Below are 22,584 nucleotides of genomic sequence, written 5' to 3'. Positions count from 1 at the left end.
CCGTATATACTCGCAAGCAAGCCGACCCGCATGTAAGCCGACCCCCCCACTTTTACCCCAAAAAACAGGAAAAAATGATTGACCCTCATATAAGCCGGGGGTAGGAAACGCTGGCCGCGTGATCCCCCCAGTATGTCCCAGTATAGCTAGTATAGTGCCCAGTATGGGTAGGTAGTGCCTCAGTATAGCTAGTATAGTGCCCAGTATAGCTAGTATAGTGCCCAATATAGGTAGGTAGTGCTCAGTATAGCTAGTAAAATGCCCCAGTATAGCTAGTATAGTGCTCAGTATAGCTAGTATAGTGCTCAGTATAGTGCTCAGTATAGCTAGTATAGTGCTCAGTATAGCTAGTGAAGTGCCCCAGTTTAGCTAGTATAGTGCTCAGTATAGCCAGTATAGTGCTCAGTAGTATAGCCAGTATAGTGCTCAGTATAGCCAGTATAGTGCTCAGTATAGCCAGTATAGTGCTCAGTATAGCCAGTATAGTGCTCAGTATAGCCAGTATAGTGCTCAGTATAGCCAGTATAGTGCTCAGTATAGCTAGTATAGTGCTCAGTATAGCCAGTATAGTGCTCAGTATAGCCAGTATAGTGCTCAGTATAGCTAGTATAGTGCTCAGTATAGCTAGTATAGTGCCCCATTATAGCTAGTATAGTGCCCCATTATAGCTAGTATAGTGCCCCATTATAGCTAGTATAGTGCCCCAGTATAGCTAGTATAGTGCCCCAGTATAGCTAGTATAGTGTCCCATATAGCTAGCATAGTGCCCAGTATAGCCAGTATAGTGCTCAGTATAGCCAGTATAGTGCTCAGTATAGCTAGTATAGTGCTCAGTATAGCCAGTATAGTGCTCAGTATAGCCAGTATAGTGCTCAGTATAGCCAGTATAGTGCTCAGTATAGCCAGTATAGTGCTCAGTATAGCCAGTATAGTGCTCAGTATAGCCAGTATAGTGCTCAGTATAGCTAGTATGGTGCTCAGTATAGCCAGTATAGTGCTCAGTATAGCCAGTATAGTGCTCAGTATAGCTAGTATAGTGCTCAGTATAGCTAGTATAGTGCCCCATTATAGCTAGTATAGTGCCCCATTATAGCTAGTATAGTGCCCCATTATAGCTAGTATAGTGCCCCAGTATAGCTAGTATAGTGCCCCAGTATAGCTAGTATAGTGTCCCATATAGCTAGCATAGTGCCCAGTATAGCCAGTATAGTGCTCAGTATAGCCAGTATAGTGCTCAGTATAGCTAGTATAGTGCTCAGTATAGCCAGTATAGTGCTCAGTATAGCCAGTATAGTGCTCAGTATAGCCAGTATAGTGCTCAGTATAGCCAGTATAGTGCTCAGTATAGCCAGTATAGTGCTCAGTATAGCCAGTATAGTGCTCAGTATAGCTAGTATAGTGCTCAGTATAGCCAGTATAGTGCTCAGTATAGCCAGTATAGTGCTCAGTATAGCTAGTATAGTGCTCAGTATAGCTAGTATAGTGCCCCATTATAGCTAGTATAGTGCCCCATTATAGCTAGTATAGTGCCCCAGTATAGCTAGTATAGTGCCCCAGTATAGCTAGTATAGTGTCCCATATAGCTAGCATAGTGCCCAGTATAGCCAGTATAGTGCTCAGTATAGCCAGTATAGTGCTCAGTATAGCTAGTATAGTGCTCAGTATAGCCAGTATAGTGCTCAGTATAGCCAGTATAGTGCTCAGTATAGCCAGTATAGTGCTCAGTATAGCCAGTATAGTGCTCAGTATAGCCAGTATAGTGCTCAGTATAGCTAGTATAGTGCTCAGTATAGCCAGTATAGTGCTCAGTATAGCCAGTATAGTGCTCAGTATAGCTAGTATAGTGCTCAGTATAGCTAGTATAGTGCCCCATTATAGCTAGTATAGTGCCCCATTATAGCTAGTATAGTGCCCCATTATAGCTAGTATAGTGCCCCAGTATAGCTAGTATAGTGCCCCAGTATAGCTAGTATAGTGCCCCATATAGCTAGTATAGTGCCCCATTATAGCTAGTATAGTGCCCCATTATAGCTAGTATAGTGCCCCATTATAGCTAGTATAGTGCCCCAGTATAGCTAGCATAGTGCCCCAGTATAGCTAGTATAGTGCTCAGTATAGCTAGCATAGTGCCCAGTATAGCCAGTATAGTGCTCAGTATAGCTAGTATAGTGCTCAGTATAGCCAGTATAGTGCTCAGTATAGCCAGTATAGTGCTCAGTATAGCCAGTATAGTGCTCAGTATAGCCAGTATAGTGCTCAGTATAGCCAGTATAGTGCTCAGTATAGCTAGTATAGTGCCCAGTATAGCCAGTATAGTGCTCAGTATAGCCAGTATAGTGCTCAGTATAGCCAGTATAGCTAGTATAGTGCTCAGTATAGCTAGTATAGTGCTCAGTATAGCTAGTATAGTGCCCAGTATCGCTAGTATAGTGCTCAGTATAGCCAGTATAGTGCTCAGTATAGCCAGTATAGTGCTCAGTATAGCTAGTATAGTGCTCAGTATAGCCAGTATAGTGCTCAGTATAGCTAGTATAGTGCTCAGTATAGCTAGTATAGTGCCCAGTATCGCTAGTATAGTGCTCAGTATAGCCAGTATAGTGCTCAGTATAGCCAGTATAGTGCTCAGCATAGCCAGTATAGTGCCCAGTATAGCCAGTATAGTGCTCAGTATAGCTAGTATAGTGCTCAGTATAGCCAGTATAGTGCTCAGTATAGCTAGTATAGTGCTCAGTATAGCTAGTATAGTGCCCCATTATAGCTAGTATAGTGCCCCATTATAGCTAGTATAGTGCCCCAGTATAGCTTGTATAGTGCCCCAGTATAGCTAGTATAGTGCCCCAGTATAGCTAGTATAGTGCCCCAGTATAGCTTGTATAGTGCCCCAGTATAGCTTGTATAGTGCCCCAGTATAGCTAGTATAGTGCCCCAGTATAGCTAGTATAGTGCCCCCAGTATAGCTAGTATAGTGCCCCCAGTATAGCTAGTATAGTGCCCCAGTATAGCTAGTATAGTGCCCCAGTATAGCTTGTATAGTGCCCCAGTATAGCTTGTATAGTGCCCCAGTATAGCTAGTATAGTGCCCCAGTATAGCTAGTATAGTGCCCCATATAGCTAGCATAGTGCCCCCAGTATAGCTAGTATAGTGCCCCCAGTATAGCTAGTATAGTGCCCCAGTATAGCTAGTATAGTGCCCAGTACAGCTAGTATAGTGCCCCAGTATAGCTTGTATAGTGCCCCAGTATAGCTTGTATAGTGCCCCAGTATAGCTAGTATAGTGCCCCAGTATAGCTAGTATAGTGCCCCATATAGCTAGCATAGTGCCCAGTACAGCTAGTATAGTGCTCAGTATAGCCAGTATAGTGCCCCAGTATAGCTAGTATAGTGCTCAGTATAGCCAGTATAGTGCTCAGTATAGCCAGTATAGTGCTCAGTATAGCTAGTATAGTGCTCAGTATAGCTAGTATAGTGCCCCATTATAGCTAGTATAGTGCCCCATTATAGCTAGTATAGTGCCCCATTATAGCTAGTATAGTGCCCCAGTATAGCTAGTATAGTGCCCCAGTATAGCTAGTATAGTGTCCCATATAGCTAGCATAGTGCCCAGTATAGCCAGTATAGTGCTCAGTATAGCCAGTATAGTGCTCAGTATATCTAGTATAGTGCTCAGTATAGCCAGTATAGTGCTCAGTATAGCCAGTATAGTGCTCAGTATAGCCAGTATAGTGCTCAGTATAGCCAGTATAGTGCTCAGTATAGCCAGTATAGTGCTCAGTATAGCCAGTATAGTGCTCAGTATAGCTAGTATAGTGCTCAGTATAGCCAGTATAGTGCTCAGTATAGCCAGTATAGTGCTCAGTATAGCTAGTATAGTGCTCAGTATAGCTAGTATAGTGCCCCATTATAGCTAGTATAGTGCCCCATTATAGCTAGTATAGTGCCCCATTATAGCTAGTATAGTGCCCCAGTATAGCTAGTATAGTGCCCCAGTATAGCTAGTATAGTGTCCCATATAGCTAGCATAGTGCCCAGTATAGCCAGTATAGTGCTCAGTATAGCCAGTATAGTGCTCAGTATAGCTAGTATAGTGCTCAGTATAGCCAGTATAGTGCTCAGTATAGCCAGTATAGTGCTCAGTATAGCCAGTATAGTGCTCAGTATAGCCAGTATAGTGCTCAGTATAGCCAGTATAGTGCTCAGTATAGCCAGTATAGTGCTCAGTATAGCTAGTATAGTGCTCAGTATAGCCAGTATAGTGCTCAGTATAGCCAGTATAGTGCTCAGTATAGCTAGTATAGTGCTCAGTATAGCTAGTATAGTGCCCCATTATAGCTAGTATAGTGCCCCATTATAGCTAGTATAGTGCCCCATTATAGCTAGTATAGTGCCCCAGTATAGCTAGTATAGTGCCCCAGTATAGCTAGTATAGTGTCCCATATAGCTAGCATAGTGCCCAGTATAGCCAGTATAGTGCTCAGTATAGCCAGTATAGTGCTCAGTATAGCTAGTATAGTGCTCAGTATAGCCAGTATAGTGCTCAGTATAGCCAGTATAGTGCTCAGTATAGCCAGTATAGTGCTCAGTATAGCCAGTATAGTGCTCAGTATAGCCAGTATAGTGCTCAGTATAGCTAGTATAGTGCTCAGTATAGCCAGTATAGTGCTCAGTATAGCCAGTATAGTGCTCAGTATAGCTAGTATAGTGCTCAGTATAGCTAGTATAATGCCCCATTATAGCTAGTATAGTGCCCCATTATAGCTAGTATAGTGCCCCATTATAGCTAGTATAGTGCCCCAGTATAGCTAGTATAGTGCCCCAGTATAGCTAGTATAGTGCCCCATATAGCTAGTATAGTGCCCCATTATAGCTAGTATAGTGCCCCATTATAGCTAGTATAGTGCCCCATTATAGCTAGTATAGTGCCCCAGTATAGCTAGCATAGTGCCCCAGTATAGCTAGTATAGTGCTCAGTATAGCTAGCATAGTGCCCAGTATAGCCAGTATAGTGCTCAGTATAGCTAGTATAGTGCTCAGTATAGCCAGTATAGTGCTCAGTATAGCCAGTATAGTGCTCAGTATAGCCAGTATAGTGCTCAGTATAGCCAGTATAGTGCTCAGTATAGCCAGTATAGTGCTCAGTATAGCTAGTATAGTGCCCAGTATAGCCAGTATAGTGCTCAGTATAGCCAGTATAGTGCTCAGTATAGCCAGTATAGCTAGTATAGTGCTCAGTATAGCTAGTATAGTGCTCAGTATAGCTAGTATAGTGCCCAGTATCGCTAGTATAGTGCTCAGTATAGCCAGTATAGTGCTCAGTATAGCCAGTATAGTGCTCAGTATAGCTAGTATAGTGCTCAGTATAGCCAGTATAGTGCTCAGTATAGCTAGTATAGTGCTCAGTATAGCCAGTATAGTGCTCAGTATAGCCAGTATAGTGCTCAGCATAGCCAGTATAGTGCCCAGTATAGCCAGTATAGTGCTCAGTATAGCCAGTATAGTGCTCAGTATAGCTAGTATAGTGCTCAGTATAGCCAGTATAGTGCTCAGTATAGCTAGTATAGTGCTCAGTATAGCCAGTATAGTGCTCAGTATAGCCAGTATAGTGCTCAGCATAGCCAGTATAGTGCCCAGTATAGCCAGTATAGTGCTCAGTATAGCCAGTATAGTGCTCAGTATAGCCAGTATAGTGCTCAGTATAGCTAGTATAGTGCTCAGTATAGCTAGTATAGTGCCCCATTATAGCTAGTATAGTGCCCCATTATAGCTAGTATAGTGCCCCATTATAGCTAGTATAGTGCCCCAGTATAGCTAGTATAGTGCCCCAGTATAGCTTGTATAGTGCCCCAGTATAGCTAGTATAGTGCCCCAGTATAGCTAGTATAGTGCCCCAGTATAGCTTGTATAGTGCCCCAGTATAGCTTGTATAGTGCCCCAGTATAGCTAGTATAGTGCCCCAGTATAGCTAGTATAGTGCCCCCAGTATAGCTAGTATAGTGCCCCCAGTATAGCTAGTATAGTGCCCCAGTATAGCTAGTATAGTGCCCCAGTATAGCTTGTATAGTGCCCCAGTATAGCTTGTATAGTGCCCCAGTATAGCTAGTATAGTGCCCCAGTATAGCTAGTATAGTGCCCCATATAGCTAGCATAGTGCCCCCAGTATAGCTAGTATAGTGCCCCCAGTATAGCTAGTATAGTGCCCCAGTATAGCTAGTATAGTGCCCCATATAGCTAGCATAGTGCCCCCAGTATAGCTAGTATAGTGCCCCCAGTATAGCTAGTATAGTGCCCCAGTATAGCTAGTATAGTGCCCCAGTATAGCTAGTATAGTGCCCAGTACAGCTAGTATAGTGCCCCCAGTATAGCTAGTATAGTGCCCCCAGTATAGCTAGTATAGTGCCCCAGTATAGCTAGTATAGTGCCCCAGTATAGCTTGTATAGTGCCCCAGTATAGCTAGTATAGTGCCCCCAGTATAGCTAGTATAGTGCCCCAGTATAGCTAGTATAGTGCCCCGTATAGCTAGCATAGTGCTCAGCATAGCCAGTATAGTGCCCAGTATAGCCAGTATAGTGCCCCAGTATAGCTAGTATAGTGCCCCCAGTATAGCTAGTATAGTGCCCCCAGTATAGCTAGTATAGTGCCCCAGTATAGCTAGTATAGTGCCCCGTATAGCTAGCATAGTGCCCCCAGTATAGCTAGTATAGTGCCCCCAGTATAGCTAGTATAGTGCCCCAGTATAGCTAGTATAGTGCCCCGTATAGCTAGCATAGTGCCCCCAGTATAGCTAGTATAGTGCCCCCAGTATAGCTAGTATAGTGCCCCAGTATAGCTAGTATAGTGCCCCGTATAGCTAGCATAGTGCCCCCAGTATAGCTAGTATAGTGCCCCCAGTATAGCTAGTATAGTGCCCCAGTATAGCTAGTATAGTGCCCAGTACAGCTAGTATAGTGCCCCGTATAGCTAGCATAGTGCCCCCAGTATAGCTAGTATAGTGCCCCCAGTATAGCTAGTATAGTGCCCCAGTATAGCTAGTATAGTGCCCCGTATAGCTAGCATAGTGCCCCCAGTATAGCTAGTATAGTGCCCCCAGTATAGCTAGTATAGTGCCCCAGTATAGCTAGTATAGTGCCCAGTACAGCTAGTATAGTGCCCCAGTATAGCTAGCATAGTGCCCCAGTATGGGTAGGTGGGTGGGTAGGTGCTGTCCCTCCCCGCTCCCCCCGCGGCCGCCGCCGCTGCTATTACCTTAGGCGGCGCCGCTTCCATCCACTATCCCCGTCCTCCTCCGGTAACTATTTAATTCACAGCAGCGCGCCCCTCGCTGCTGTGATGACGCAGGAAACCATAGAGAGCGGTTCCCATAGTAACGGCCGCTCTCTATGGTTTCCTCCGTCATTACAGCAGCGAGGGGCGCGCTGCTGTGAATGAGTTACCGGAGGAGGACGGGGATAGTGGAAGCGGCGCCGCCTAAGGTAATAGCAGCGGTGGCCGCGGGGGGAGCGGGGAGGGACAGCACCTACACACCCACCCACCCATGACTCGCAAGCAAGCCGACCCCCCAACTTTTGGCCCACTTTTGGGGGGTCAAAAATTCGGCTTGCTTGCGAGTATATACGGTATATCAGAATTGCTCTTCTTACATCCAAGAGATGGAGTAATCTTTCTTTTTCTGATTTTGGTTTATCACAGAAGGACGGAAGGATTATATCCTGGGTTCTATGAAACCTTGTATTTACTTTTGGAATGTACGTAGGGTCAGGTCGAAATATTATTCTGTCTGACATAATGGTCATGTATGGTTCTTTGATTGACATAGCCTGTAAGTCCCCTACCCTTTTTGCGGAGGTTATTGCTATTAGAAAAGCTACTTTTAATGTAAGGAATTTTTCCTCTGCTTGTTGTAATGGTTCAAAAGGGGCATTCTGTAACTGTTGAAGTACCAACTGGAGGTCCCATACCGGGAAATGTTTAACTGGTATAGGTCTAGATTTGGATACTGACTTTAGGAAGTCTTTTATGTACTGTTCCTTCGCTAGTGGTCTATCTAGGAAGATTGATAGAGCAGTCACCTGTACCCTGAGTGTACTGACTGCCAGACCTAAGTCTACCCCGTCTTGCAAGAAGTCTAGTACTACCGGTAGATCAATCTGTCTTTCCTGTAGTCCTTTTTTCTGTCTCCAACTTTTGAATGTTTTCCAGACTTTTCCATAGATTTTTCTGGTTACTTCTTTCCTATTCTTAAGAAGAGTCTGGATTACTCTTTCTGAAAACCCTTTCTCTATTAGTATTTTCCTCTCAGGATCCATGCTGTTAAGCGTAACCTCTGAGGAAGAGGATGACATATCCCTCCCTGTGAAAGTAAGTCTGGTCTGTGGGGTAGCTCCCATGGTTCCTGCACTGCCATGGCTTTCACTAACGGGAACCAGGCCCTTTTCGGCCACCAGGGCGTAATTAATATAACTGTGGCCGCTTCCATCTTTATCTTCTTTACTACTCTTGGAAGTAGATTGAATGGTGGGAAGGCATACAATAGGTCTTCCGCCCACGGGACTGAGAACGCGTCTAATGGTTGCGTGGTCTCTGACCTGTGGATTGAATAAAACCTTCGAAGTTTCGTGTTTTTTGGGGTGGCAAATAAATCTATTTTGGGTAACCCCCACATTTGAGTAATCATGTGGAAGGTTTCCTGACATAGTTCCCATTCTGCTTCCAGTACTGGAGAGCGACTGAGTCTGTCTGCTAGTTGATTCCAATTCCCCTTTATGTGCACTGCTGACAGGGATAACAAATTCTCTTCGCCCCATTGGAGTATTTCCATTGACAATCTCATTAGGCTCTTTATTCTGGTACCCCCCTGTTTTGTTAGGTATGATACCGTGACTATATTGTCGGACATAATTCTGACATGTCTGTTTACTACTATGTCTGAAAAAGCCAGTAATGCTTCTTTTGTGGCCGCTAGCTCTCTGTAGTTTGAGGAACACTTTTTCATCTCTTGGTTCCACTCTCCCTGAGCTCGTCTGTCCTGGCAGTGGGCCCCCCACCCCCAGGAGCTGGCATCTGTGGTAACTGTGACTACGTCTGTCGGTGACCATTCTCTGCCCTGCGAAAGGTTTCTTTCCTCTAGCCACCATAGAAGGGACTGCTTTACTTCTGGAGTCAATACCTTTTTCCGATCTAGAGATCGATAATTTTTCCCCCCTTCCTGCAGGAACCATTCCTGTAGGAGTCGTGAGTGCAATAGGGCCCATTGTACTGCTGGGATGCATGAAGTCATGGACCCCAGCAAGGAAACTGTTTCCCGAAGCGAGACTCTCTCCTGACTTAATAAGTAAGAGGTCTTTTGAAAAACCTTTTCCATCTTTTCTGGTGGCAACCATATTCTCTTCATTTTTGGGTCTAGAACATAACCTAAATATAAAGCCTTTTGTGAAGGTATCAGATTGGACTTTTCGTGACTGACTAACCATCCTAGTCTGTTCATCAGATTTAAGCATATCGCTAGATCCTTCTCTAGCTCTTGCTTTGATTGGGCAAAAATTTAAAAATCGTCCAGGTATGGGATTATTTTTATACTTTGGAGATGGAGGCAGGCTGTCATTTCTGCTACAACTTTTGAAAAAATACGAGGTGAAGCGGCGAGACCGAACGGTAGAGCTCTGAACTGATAATGACATAGGGTGTCTCCGAACCGTAGTGCAAATCTTAGGTACTTTTGATACCCAGTGTTTATCAGTACGTGGAGATAGGCGTCCTGTAAGTCTATAGTCGCCATCCATGCTTCTTCCCACAGTAATTCTCTTACTGTGTAAATATTTTCCATCTTGAATTTTTTCTCTCTCAAATAATGATTTAAATTCCTTAAGTTTATAATCAAGCGAAATTTTCCCGACGGCTTTTTTACAACAAAAATGTGTGAGTAAAAACCTTCTTTTATTTCTTGCGTCGGAACTCGACAAATTACCTCTTGCTCCAAGAGAGAAATGACAGCCTGTCTCAGGGCCTGTGCCCTTTCTGAATCCCGTGGGACCTGTGTAACATAATAATTGGGGGGAGGGAGCCTGCTGAATTCGAGCCTGTATCCTGACTCTATCAGGTTTAAAATAAATTTTTGTCTCGTAATTTCCTTCCATTCCGGTAGGAAATGTATTAACCTCCCCCCGACCCTCATTTGAGAGTCACTTTGATTCTTTATTCCCAGGTGCTGGGGGCTTCCTAAACGGGCCTGCCCCTCTACCTCTCCCCTGGGCGTATGTCCACCTTTTTGACTGTTCCGTAAATGTATTCTTTTGTGGAACCAAGTTCCTACCTCTAAAAAATCTTTTTGGCATGAATTTCTGCCTCTTGTCTGGGAATTTTTTCCTCTTATCTGTAGACCTAGCTAGAATATTGTCTAAGTCTTTTCCAAAGAGTAGGTTACCCTCAAATTTCATAGCGCACAATCTATTTTTTGAGGTAAAGTCCCCTTCCCAAGTTTTTAGCCACACCAAGCGTCTAATAGAATTGACCAAGGCCGCCCCTTTCGCAGTAGCCTTGAACGATTCTACCAGGGCATCGCAAATAAAGGCTAATGCCCTTGACACTATAGGGAAAGATTCTAACAACTGTTCGGCTGGTGTACCAACCGCTAACAGATCCTGTATTTCATCTATCCAGGCTATGAGGTTTCTGGACACACAGATAGCCGCTATGTTAGGCCTGAATACCAAAGAGGATGTTTCCCATGCCCTTTTAGTTAATACCTCCATTTTTTTATCTAAAGGGTCCTTCAATACCCCCATGTCTTCAAATGACAGATCTGCATTTTTCGAATATTGGGATAATGCGGCGTCTAATTTTGGGCATTTATCCCATCTCTCAATATCCGTGTCCTTAAATGGAAATTTCCTTTTAAAGGACTTTGTTACCCTAAGCCTCTTTTCCGGAAATTCCCATTGTTCCTCAATTATGCTACTCAGAGACTTATGGACTGGAAATACTCTGGTAGTAGGGGCTTGTAGGCCTTTATAAATAGTATCTTGGACAGAAACTTCTTCTACTGTCTCAGCAATCTGCTCACTATCATAAATGGCCTTTAATAATTCAGTAGTCTCATCAGGATTAAACAAGTATCTGGCGACTTTACTTTCCTGGACCTCTTTATCAGAATCCTGTTCTGACAAGTTGTCTTCTCTCTCGCCTGAAGTGTTAGAGGAGGTTTCAATGGTTTCCGATTCTGGTCTTTTTCTTTTTACTGCAGAATAGGTGGTTGTGGAGCTGTCCCCAGTAAGTTGGGCAGTATTTTGACTTTCCACAATTACTCCCCTTAAGGCCGAGAAGGTAGACTGCATTTCCTTTTGAAAGGATTCTAAAAATTCCTTCATAACCTTAGCAGAATCCTGTGATTCGACTTCAGTTATACATTTACTGCATTCAGACTTTTTCCAGTCATTGGGTAATTTTCCGTTACAGTTACTACATCTGTTTGATTTGGATTTATGCTTAAGGGAAATCTGTTTTTCCGGAGCTTTGCTCTGCAATTAAAAAAAAAACACATTTCCAGGAGGTCTCAGTTAGCCCACAGATAACTTTTTCCATATGCTGTTATACAAAACAAAGTTTAATAAGCCTTCTATTACCTGAGCAGGTGGTAAGGCGGCCGTCTGTGTAACGATCTGGCTTGAGGTGCCTTTTTTCACTGCTTCTGCAGGAGGTACTGTCTGTGACTCCATCCTCCTCACACGCCGTCTCCGACTGATCTGCTGGCTTTAGCCAGAACGCAGCTTGGCCCCTCCCTTCCGTTGTCCCAAACTCCCTGTTGTTTGAGGGCAACATTCCCCTCCAGAGTCCACTGGTCCTCCAGTACCGTCTGCGGGGATGAAGGCGCGCTGCGCTCGTTTGGTGCTCATGCACGCATGTGCGGAGACTCAGCTTTCCCCACCCTGCCCTGACGTTATCCGGAAGTCCGGAGTAGTCCACAATCCAGCTCCGTCCCCCACGTGTGCGGGCGTGCTGCGTATGACGGCGCCGCAAGTGAAGCCGCCAACGGGGAGACTGACGCGACCGCTCCAGCCGCCATCGTCCTAGCCACAGAACGCAGGTACCTCCGACCAAGCTTCTGCCGCTACCTGCCCCGCGCCCATGGGCAGGTCTCCGCTCTTAGCTTCACTGCAGGTGGGGTCTAGCCTAGCTCTCAGGAGTCCTCTGGCCATTAGCGCAGGATCCTGAGGCTAATCTGCTTGATAGAAAAAATGCTACGTGTTCCCCAGGAAACACGGTGAAAGTGAAGTAGAAAGGAAGGAGGCACATACTTATAGGGGGTGGGAGAGGAGTCATTAGGGTTTAATTATTGATGTCATGTGTTTCCTAACAGGTGAACATTGGTGTCCTCTCCACTTCTGGGGGGCCGGACTGGAGGACGCAGGGAGAAAGTTACTTAGGTAACACCTTTAAAAAGGAACTGAAACCCAGAATTGCACTTCATCCCAATCATCAGTAGCTGATACCCCCTTTCCCATGAGAAATCTATTCTTTTTCTCGGATAGACCATCAGGGGGCGCTGTATGGCTGATATTGTGGTGAAACCCCTCCCACCACCACAGTGTGTAGTCATAGTGATGTAGCGAACAGACATCGGTTCGCGATTTTACCGGGAATGTTCACCAACTGAATGTTCGCAGCAGGCTCCATAGCAGTGGTGGGCCGAAATGTTGCAAAATTTCGCATTGAAATACACATTTACACATCGTAATTGTAATGCCAAATTTCAGGGAAAATCCGAATTAATTTCGTATGTAATAGTAATATTTCAAAATGTTGCGTAATTTTTCGGGTAATTTTTGCTCAATTTCACCAAATTTTTTGCCGACTTTAGCAGTTAATAGCAAAACCCCCGAACATCCTATTGCTACCAAAATTACTACATATGTTAAGGAGAATCGTGGGTACAAGTCAAAGAAAAGAATCTTTCAAAAAGACATTGTAGTTTTTGAGAAAATAGATGTTAAATATGCAAAGAAAAATGTTTTTTAAACTGTCATTTTTTTTAGTTTAAAAACTATTTTTTCTTTGCATTTTTAAAATCAATTTTCTCAAAAACTTCAAGGTCTTTTTGGAAAATTCTTTTTTTTTTACTTACACCCACTATTCTATCCTTAAAGAGACTCCGTAACAAAAATTGCATCCTGTTTTTTATCATCCTACAAGTTCCAAAAGCTATTCTAATGTGTTCTGGCTAACTGCAGCACTTTCTACTATGACAGTCTCTGTAATAAATCAATGTATCTTTCCCCTGTCAGACTTGTCGGCCTGTGTCTGGAAGGCTGCCAAGTTCTTCAGTGTTGTGGTTCTGCTATGAACTCACCCTTCCTGGCCCCTCTATGCACACTGCCTGTGTATTATTTAGATAAGAGAGAAGAGAGAAGCTGCTCTAATCAGCTGGATAAATCGTCCTCTGAGCTGGCTGGGCTTTCACATACTGAGGAATTACAAACAAGGGCAAAGCTGTTTGCAGGAAGAAAAGAGCAGCCTGAAACTTCAGTGCATGGGGGAAAGAAACACACAAATGATCTCTTGAGATTCAAAAGGAATGCTGTATACAGCCTGCTTGTGTATGGATGTATTTTCTATGTGTGGACATACTGTACATCAACCTACTTCCTGTTTTGGTGGCCATTTTGTTTGTTTACAAACAAACTTTTTAAAACTGTTTTTAACCACTTTTAATGCGGCGAGGAGCGGCGAAATTGTGACAGAGGGTAATAGGAGATGTCCCCTAACGCACTGGTATGTTTACTTTTGAGCGATTTTAACAATACAGATTCTCTTTAACATATGTAGCAATTTTGGCGTCACTGCCCTGTATGGGGGTTTTGCTAATCACTTCCAAAGTCAGCACTAAATTACACAAAATTTTAGGCGAAATTATGAATCACTATACGAAATCGATTGAATTTACAAATCGTAATTACGTATAAGCGTAAATGCAAAAATTTACATGAAATTTCACGTAATCGTAATTAGCTAATTATGATCATCAATGCTCCATAGACTTAAAGAGAACCAGAGATGAAGCACCCTCTTGTATTTTACCTTATAAATCAGTGGGAACATGACAGTAAACACCTAATCTGCTCTTTGTTTCATTGTTCTCTGTTTAATCTGACTGTTATCACCTCTGATAAGAATCCCCGACTGAGCACTCAGTCTAGCTTTGCTACGGAAAGATTATAGCTGAGTCTGTCTTCTCTGGTGTCTTTTCAAGCCCAAGCCTGCCCCCTTGTGGCTCTGCTATAATGACTCAGCAATAATTATTCCCTGCAAAGCCAGACTGAATGCTCAGTCCGGGATTCTTATCACAGCTGATAACAGACACTTTTAGCAGTGAGGATGAAACAGAGAGCATGGTAAGTGTTTTCTCTAATGTTCTTACTGATATATATGGTAAAATACACAAGGGTGCTTCGTCTCTGGTTACCTTTAAATGGCAGGCGAACGGCCGCCAACTTTAGTGGTTAATAGCATATCATTATAACAAAATATGAGACTATTTTCTTTGCTACTAATATTCTATTAATTATCCGTACTACACATACAATTCACTATATCATAAGTTTTGGGTTTTTTCCCATCAGTGTCACTTTAGACTGAGGTATCACCTAAACAACTTTTGTAGATATGTGTAGTTATGATGTTGCAATTTTGCTATTAACCACTAAAGTTGGCCCAAAATTACGCTAAATTAGTCGTAACTGATTGCGGTTACAAAATAAATTACCCAAATTTTTGCATTACGATTTCGTATCGTATTTGCAAATTATGATGCAAGAAAAAACAGATGATGTAAAATGTGTGGTTTTTGCCAGACAGGCTACATTTCCACTGGACTTGTGCACTGCAATGTCATATGCTAATTTAAAAGAAAGACAGATATATCTATTTTCTTTTATTTTTATCTAGTAATATATAAAATAAATAAGTACCTAAAGCCTGCCTGTTCATCTGAGATCTGTTCTATTCCACAGGGAATCTAACTGGAAAAATAAATGTGTGTACGAACACCTAACATTATATCTACATCTGTTTGTAAATGTCCATCTGTCTGTTTGTCTGTCCGTCTATAGCTAGCCATAGTCTGACACCTGACCCCAGGTAGCCAATCCACCCCTCTCTAACAGAAATCTGATCAGAGAGAGAACTTCACAGCACAATGCTATGGAACGTCTACTAACGCTCCCGCCATGACTCCGATCAACTGTGTTTTCCAGTCCTTTCCAATTAACCTCCCTGGCGTTCTGATTTTGAGCGGCGCTTGGCCGCGGGAGTGTTTTTTTAAGCAATTTTTTTTACTTGTAGCTAGCCTAGCGCTAGCTACATGCTTCCCCCCTCCCTGCGGCGTCCGCCCGTGGGTCTACATGAAAGGGCGCCGGTAAAAAAGGGCGCCTGGTGGAGCCCATATATAGCAACTTCGGCTACAAAAAAGGCGCCTGGTGTAGCCCATATAAACTTCAGCTACAAAAAAAGGCGCCTGGTGTAGCCCATATAAACTTCGGCTACAAAAAAAGGCGCCTGGTGTAGCCCATATAAAAACTTTGGCTACATAAAAAAAAGGTGCCTGGTGTAGCCCATATAAAAACTTCGGCTGCAAAAAAACTCCGGGATGTGTAAACTACTATTCCCCCTCCAGGGCGCCATGGATAGTGGGGGAATGAAATAATTCGGCTTCCAGCACTTGTAGCCCATATAAAAACATAGGCTACAAAAAAAAAAGGCAATAATATGGGCTACAAAGGGGCACCTTGCTGTAGCAGAAAACCTTGTAGCTGAAAAAAATATGGGCTACAAAGGGGCGCCTACTGTAGCCGAAAGCCTTGTAGCCGAAAAAATATGGGCTACAAAGGGGAGCCCGCTTGTAGCCTATATCAAAACTCGGGCGCCCTTTTCTACACCTTGTAGCCCATATTTCCAGAAATAACATTGATGTCTATGGCGGAGCCCTTTTCATACAGGCAGCTCGGGCGCCCTTTTCAACCGATCCCCCGCCCGTACCTTCCGATCGCCGCTAGCGCAATTTCCCAACAGGAAATCCCGTTCTGAACGGGATTTCCTGTATGGGTTTTCCCCGTCACCATGGCGACGATCGCGATGACGTCATAGACGTCACGTCAGGGGGAGTCCCGATCCACCCCATAGCGCAGCCTGGTGGTGATTGGCCAGGCTGCGCAAGGGGTCTGCGGGGGGCCCTCTTTCTCGGCGAGTAGCGGCGGATCGGCGGCGAGCGCAACAAACACGCAGCTAGCAAAGTGCTAGCTACGTGTTTGAAAGAAAAAATATGTGCAAATCGGCCCACCAGGGCCTGAGCAGTGCCCTGCGGCGTTACTGGACGAGCTGAGCTCGTCCGTAACGCCCAGGAGGTTAATAGTTTCTATTGACTTTTAGTTAAAATCAATCAAGTTTAAGTTTGGTCTGAGATGTTTGTTTATAGTGTTCTGGCAGATTCAATCAGACTGACCAAATCAGCTACAAATCAAACAAGAAACTCTGTGGAGTTGACATACTAAGTATCTATCTTTGTATTTATGTATCTGTCTATCTATTTGTCTGTCTATCTATCTACCTACCTACCCACCTACCTACCTTAGAGTCTTTGTTATCTGGCAGCAATACTTTGGAGCCCAGTCTTTAACCACTTAATAACAAGCAGACTTATAAAAACGTCCTGCTAGAGCCTCTTAACGGCTCCAGGACGTTTTTATAAGTCAGACAGTGCTGCTGCCGCAGCGCGCGTGCACATGCGTTCCCGTGCACGTGAGATTAGTGAGGAAAAAAAACAACATATAAAAAATACACCTTTATTTCCAAATACTATATTGTCACCATACTTTGTACTAGGGACATAATTAAAATCTTGTGATAACCAGAACAAATAGGTAGATAACATGTGTGGGTTTTATGCACAGTAGCAGTGTTTATATTAAAACGATAGGGGATGCAATTGGAGAAATAGTGTATTTTTTCATTTTTTTCCTTGCTTTTCCCTTTAAAATTTATAGAAAATAAAGTAATGACTGAAAACAAATATCAACCCCAAAAAGCCTAATTGGTGGTGAAAGAAACAAGATATAGATCATTTCATTGTGATTAGTAGTGATTAAAGAGAACCCGAGGTGTGTTTAAAGAATGTTATCTGCATACAGAGGCTGGATCTGCCTATACAGCCCAGCCTCTGTTGCTATCCCAAACCCCACTAAGGTCCCCCTGCACTCTGCAATCCCTCATAAATCACAGCCGTGCTGTGAGGCTGTGTTTATATCTGTAGTGTCAGTCTCAGCTGCTCCCCCGCCTCCTGCATAGCTCCGGTCCCTGCCCCAGTCCCTTCCCTCCAATCAGCAGGGAGGGAAGGGATGCAGGCGGGGACTGGAGTTCTGCAGGAGGCGGGGAGAGCAGCAGACTGACACTATAGAGATAAACACAGCCAGCTCTGCAGCATGGCTGTGATTTATGAGGGATTGCAGAGTGCAGGGGGACCTTAGGGGGGGGGTTGGGATAGCAACAGAGGCTGGGCTGTATAGGCAGATCCAGCCTCTGTATGTAGATAATATTCTTCAAACCCACCTCGGGTTCTCTTTAAGCTATTGGCAAATGAAAGGGATGAGCACTGAAAGGTGAAAATCGCTCTTGTCCGTTAGGATAAAAACCCGAAGTGCCCACAAAAAAGCCAAAGAAGTTGGTATCCACCACTGTGAGTGCTGCAGGTGATTAGTGCTGGTTGGTTGAGACTGCTGGTTAGTTGAGTTCCGGATAGCTGGGACTCCACTGTATCTATAAAATTGCCGTGGGCAGGCAGGAAAGGTGTGAGCAGATGTGATATGGGTGGGATGTGGGACTAATCCCCAGGCCTTTGTTGTGTTTTTCAGGGTTTCATGCATCGCAAGGCCTGACGGAGGGCTGGCTGCCCACTCTGCTGCTGCTACGGGATTATGACATCCCCTGTCTCTTCACCGTGTATAGGTACGTCCTCCATAGCAGTGCGTCTCTATATACAGGGCCTCTTCACCACCTGCACTGTCCACTACCTGAGACTAGACTCATCTCTTTCCTATGCCCACCCCTACCTTACCTTGAGCCTAATCCTATTCTCACTGCCCTGCCTTTTGCCTAACTCTAATGATATCCGCTGCCCTGTGCCAGAACCCAACACTACTCTCAATTACATTAAACGCTTATTAGAAAACAAAAGGAAAATGTCCATTTGAAATACCATGACTTTTTATGAGGCATGTAAACAACTGACACATTTTCTTTCTTTCAGTGAGCAGGAGCTGAAGTATTCGCTGCAGATCTTGGCGGAGTTGGAGACAAAGGTCATAGGATCCGGTCCATTTCCATTCGCTTCCCAGAAGCCCGAGCAGGTGCAGTCGGACCCCAATAAGCCCCCTGTGTCCAGTAACGCCTATTTCCTGCTCTTCAAGGGAGCCACATGGCAGGATGCCGAAACCGATATGGGGGAGCTGGACCTGGAGGACCATGCCTGAAATAGAAGGGCCAACACCAACCCAAGCCTTCCACGGCCCTCCCAGAACTGGTCCACCTTAGTAACCTGACATTGACATGTACCCAAGCCTTCTACAGCCCTCCCGGAACCGGTCCCACCTGGTCACCTGACACTGACATGTACCCAAGCCTTCTACAGCCCTCCCACAACTGGTCCACCTGGTCACCTGACACTGACATGTACCCAAGCCTTCTACAGCCCTCCCAGAACTGGTCCACCTGGTCACCTGACACTGACATGTACCCAAGCCTTCTACAGCCCTCCCACAACTGGTCCACCTGGTCACCTGACACTGACATGTACCCAAGCCTTCTACGTCCCTCCCACAACTGGTCCACCTGTTCACCTGACACTGACATGTACCCAAGCCTTCTACGGCCCTCCCAGAATTGGTCGGCCTGGTCACCTGACACTGACATGTACCCAAGCCTTCCACGGCCCTCCCAGAATTGGTCGGCCTGGTCACCTGACACTGACATGTACCCAAGCCTTCTACAGCCCTCCCAGAACTGGTCCCACCTGGTCACCTGACACTGACATGTACCCAAGCCTTCTCAAGGGAGGACTGGCCAGGGGGGAAGGGGGGAGATTTCCCCCCAGGCTGCCTCTAATTTAATGATTTAGGGCTGGCCGATCTACCAACCGTTTCGCTAATTGTTATCAAATCAGATGAAAATCTGTGGCGCCACAAGCATGCTCAATCAACGTTTTGACTGATTTTGGGTGGAAATTAGTTGAATGTATTGGTCTTAAATGCTGGGAAATCTCAGGTTGATGTTGGTGATCAAGTACAATAATCACGAATGATGAACGTGAAGGAAACCCCAGCTGTTGTCTCTCAAAATGTATTATGTGCTTCCCGTTGCCAGTGCATTATACGTTACCTGTGTATTGCTACAGAAAAAGTGACACCACTTACAAATGTAGCACTTGCAGGTTCTTTCAGATTCCTCCAAAATCAGAGACAAGTAACAAGGTTAACAAGTTTATTGAATATGATATACAATACCAAGCTATTGGAAAGAAGACAGAGAATGACAACATAACATAACATAACAAGTATCAGGATTATAAACACATCACATCATCTTGTGTTTCCTAGGTGTCCCGCTCAAGGTTGCAGTAACTTCTATCTGTCCTAGAGAGCAACTCTTCCCTCACGATAGTTTAGAAGTTCCTCAGACGGGAAGCGCAGTCAGTCTTAACTAGGTGGCCAGCCCAGCTATGAGTTGAGAGAATTCTGATGGTCTGGAAATAGCAGCTGAGTTTTATAGCACTTCATCCCATAGACCAACATGGAACTCCATGTTAGCCTATGGAGTATGATAGAAAAACCCCCTTTTTGGCGATCAGCAACTCTCTGAACAAGTGATAATAGCTGGAATCCCACCAATTAGGCCATATTTCGGTCAGCATACTTCTGATAGATTTATGGCCCCCTTTCATATGTCCATCCGCCCATCTACACAATTAGATATTCACACTGGAATACAAGTACTAAATTTACGACCCATTAATAGAGTCATAGTCATGCAATATAGCTTAAACAATATCCTAATGTCCCCTAACTTCATACACTAAGAGGCCATTAGTTCATAAATGAAGAGTCTTAAATGATGGGTCAGATTAGTACTTTCTGTATATGCAAGCACTCCCTATAATGGTGCTTTTTAAGTAACATATGACTCATAGACCCATCTGTGTTAGTTTCCTGATAAACAAGTATTAAAGAAGTCCACCCGACTCAAATGAACCAATATACAGATCTGAATGAAAAGATTCATATTCAAGATGGCTCACTACAGCACCATCAGTACAATATGGCGCATAAATGCTATAGCACTACATTCCACCCTTGAATCTTTTCTATTCAACGCCTGTAAGTTCTATGAGAGTTCTATTCAACTTCTCTAGTTGGTTTCCTGCGTCGACACAGATATTGACAGGTTTCTACCACCATATGCAGTAGAGAGGGAATACACTGAATTAGTGTTGCTTGCGAATTTTCGCCAAAGCCATTTTCGCATCGAAAATCCCATTTTCGATTTCGCCGAATTTTCGCGAAAATAAGTACTGTTTTTTGTTTCAAAAGGCGAAATTTCGCATTAAGATTTTCGCATTAATTTTCGCCTAAAGTCCGTTTTTTTCGCGTTGAATATCTAAGCCTTCTTAAAAGCTAGAATCACCAAATTTGCAGGGTATATTAAAGAGATATGTGGGTACAAGAGGAAAAAGAAATTTTTCAAAAATACCTCATAGTTTTTGAGAAAATCGATTTTAAAGTTTCAAAGGAAAAAAATATACATTTAAATGCAGTAAATGACAGTTACTTAAAGGGATACTGTTGGAGGGGGTCGGGGTAAAATGAGTTGAAGTTACCCGGGGGTTCTAATGGTCCCCCACAGACATCCTGTGCCCACGCAGCCACTCCCCAATGCTCCGGCCCCGCCTCCAGTTCACTTCTGGAATTTCAGACTTTAAAGTCTGAAAACCACTGCGCCTGCACGCCCGTGTCCTCGCTTCCCCTGATGGTACCAGGAGTGTACTGCGCAGACCCAGTATGGTCTGTGCTTGCGCCATGCGCTCCTGGTGACATCAGGGGAAGCGAGGACACGGCAACGCAGGCGCAGTGGTTTTCAGGCTTTAAAGTCTGAAATTCCAGAAGTGAACTGGAGGCGGGGCCGGAGCATTGGTGAGTGGCTGCGCGGGCACAGGATGTCTGCGGGGGACCATTAGAAGCCCCAGGTAACTTCAACTCATTTTCCCCCGACCCCCCCCTACAGTATCCCTTTAAGCAAACCTAGAGGTAGTGTAAAATTACTAATATCAAAAGAAAGGGCCAAGTGCAAACTGCCAAGTGCAAAGGGCCAAGTGCAAAGGGCCAAGGGTCAAGTTCAAAGGGCCAAGTGCAAAGGGCCAAGTGCAAGGGCAAAGGCCCAAGTGCAAAGGCCCAAGTGCAAAGGGCCAATTGCACGTGCAAAGGGCCAAGTGCAAAGGGCCAAGTGCAAAGGAAAAGGGCCAATTGCAAGTGCAAAGGGCCAAGTGCAAAGGCAAAGTGCAAAGGCAAAGGGCCAAGTGCAAAGGGCCAAGTGCAAGTGCAAAGGGCCAAGTGTCAAATGAAAAGGGCCAAGTGCAAAGGCCAAGAGCCAAGGGCTCTTTGCACTTGGCCCTTTGCACTTGGCTCTTTTCATTTGACCCTTGGCCCTTTGCACTTGCACTTGGCCATTTGCACTTTGCACTTGGCACTTGTTCTTGGCACTTGGCCCTTTGCACTTGGCAGTTTGCACTTGGCACTTGCTCTTGGCACTTGGCCCTTTGCACTTGGCACTCGGCCCTTTGCACTTGGCAGTTTGCACTTGGCACTTAGCCCATGGCACTTACACTTGGCCCTTTCTTTTGATATTAGTAAATTTACACTACTGCTAGGTTTGCTACAGTAACTGTCATTTACTGCATTTAAATGTATACTTTTTTCCTTTGACACTTTAAAGTCGATTTTCTCAAAAACTATAAGGTCTTTTTGAAAAATGTCTTTTTCCTCTTGTACCCACATATCTCCTTAATATACCCTGCAAATTTGGTGATTCTAGCTTGTAAGGGGGCTTAGAAATTCAACGCGAAAAAAACGGACTTTAGGCGAAAATTAATGCGAAAATATTCGGCGAATTTTCGCCTTTCGAAACGAAAATAGTACTTATTTTCGCGAAAATTCGGCGAAAAGAATATTTGCATTTTCGCTCATCACTGCACTGAATTGCAAAACATATAATGATTGTTGCAATTCCCAAAAAACTGTCTCTAAAACCCCCAGATCACAGATAACCACAGAAATAACCAATCCCTCCACCCTTGGTAGACATCCTGTTCAACATCTGTGACTATGTAATGCAGAGTTTGAATATGTGAGTTAACATCCCTTGAATGACTATTAAGATTAAAACAACACATCCCTGCAAAAATTTTATATCCCAAATTATGTTTCAAGAATAAATAATCTATAGTTATTCCCATAACAGAACCTATGAATCTTAAAATAACACTTAATGTTAGTTCAGTT

At 44.2% G+C, this 22,584-nt stretch overlaps 1 protein-coding gene across 3 annotated transcripts in view; it reads left to right on the top strand.

Moving 5' to 3' along the window:
• The window catches only part of MSS51 (MSS51 mitochondrial translational activator), a 65,447-nt gene extending 44,862 nt beyond the window's left edge, over positions 1-20,585 (top strand). For all 3 annotated transcript variants that reach the window (XM_068243499.1, XM_068243498.1, XM_068243500.1), the window contains 2 exons: positions 17,890-17,983; positions 18,285-20,585. In XM_068243499.1, the coding sequence (XP_068099600.1) occupies positions 17,890-17,983; positions 18,285-18,507 (317 nt within the window). In that variant the 3' untranslated portion in view covers positions 18,508-20,585. The remainder of the gene's footprint in view (positions 1-17,889; positions 17,984-18,284) is intronic.
• Positions 20,586-22,584: the final 1,999 nt, after the last annotated feature.

The sequence above is a fragment of the Hyperolius riggenbachi genome, chromosome 7 (assembly GCF_040937935.1).
Source record: "Hyperolius riggenbachi isolate aHypRig1 chromosome 7, aHypRig1.pri, whole genome shotgun sequence".
In the NCBI taxonomy this organism is placed as follows: domain Eukaryota; kingdom Metazoa; phylum Chordata; class Amphibia; order Anura; family Hyperoliidae; genus Hyperolius; species Hyperolius riggenbachi.
Note: the sequence above shows the minus strand (reverse complement) of the source record. Positions and strands in the feature narration are given on the sequence as shown.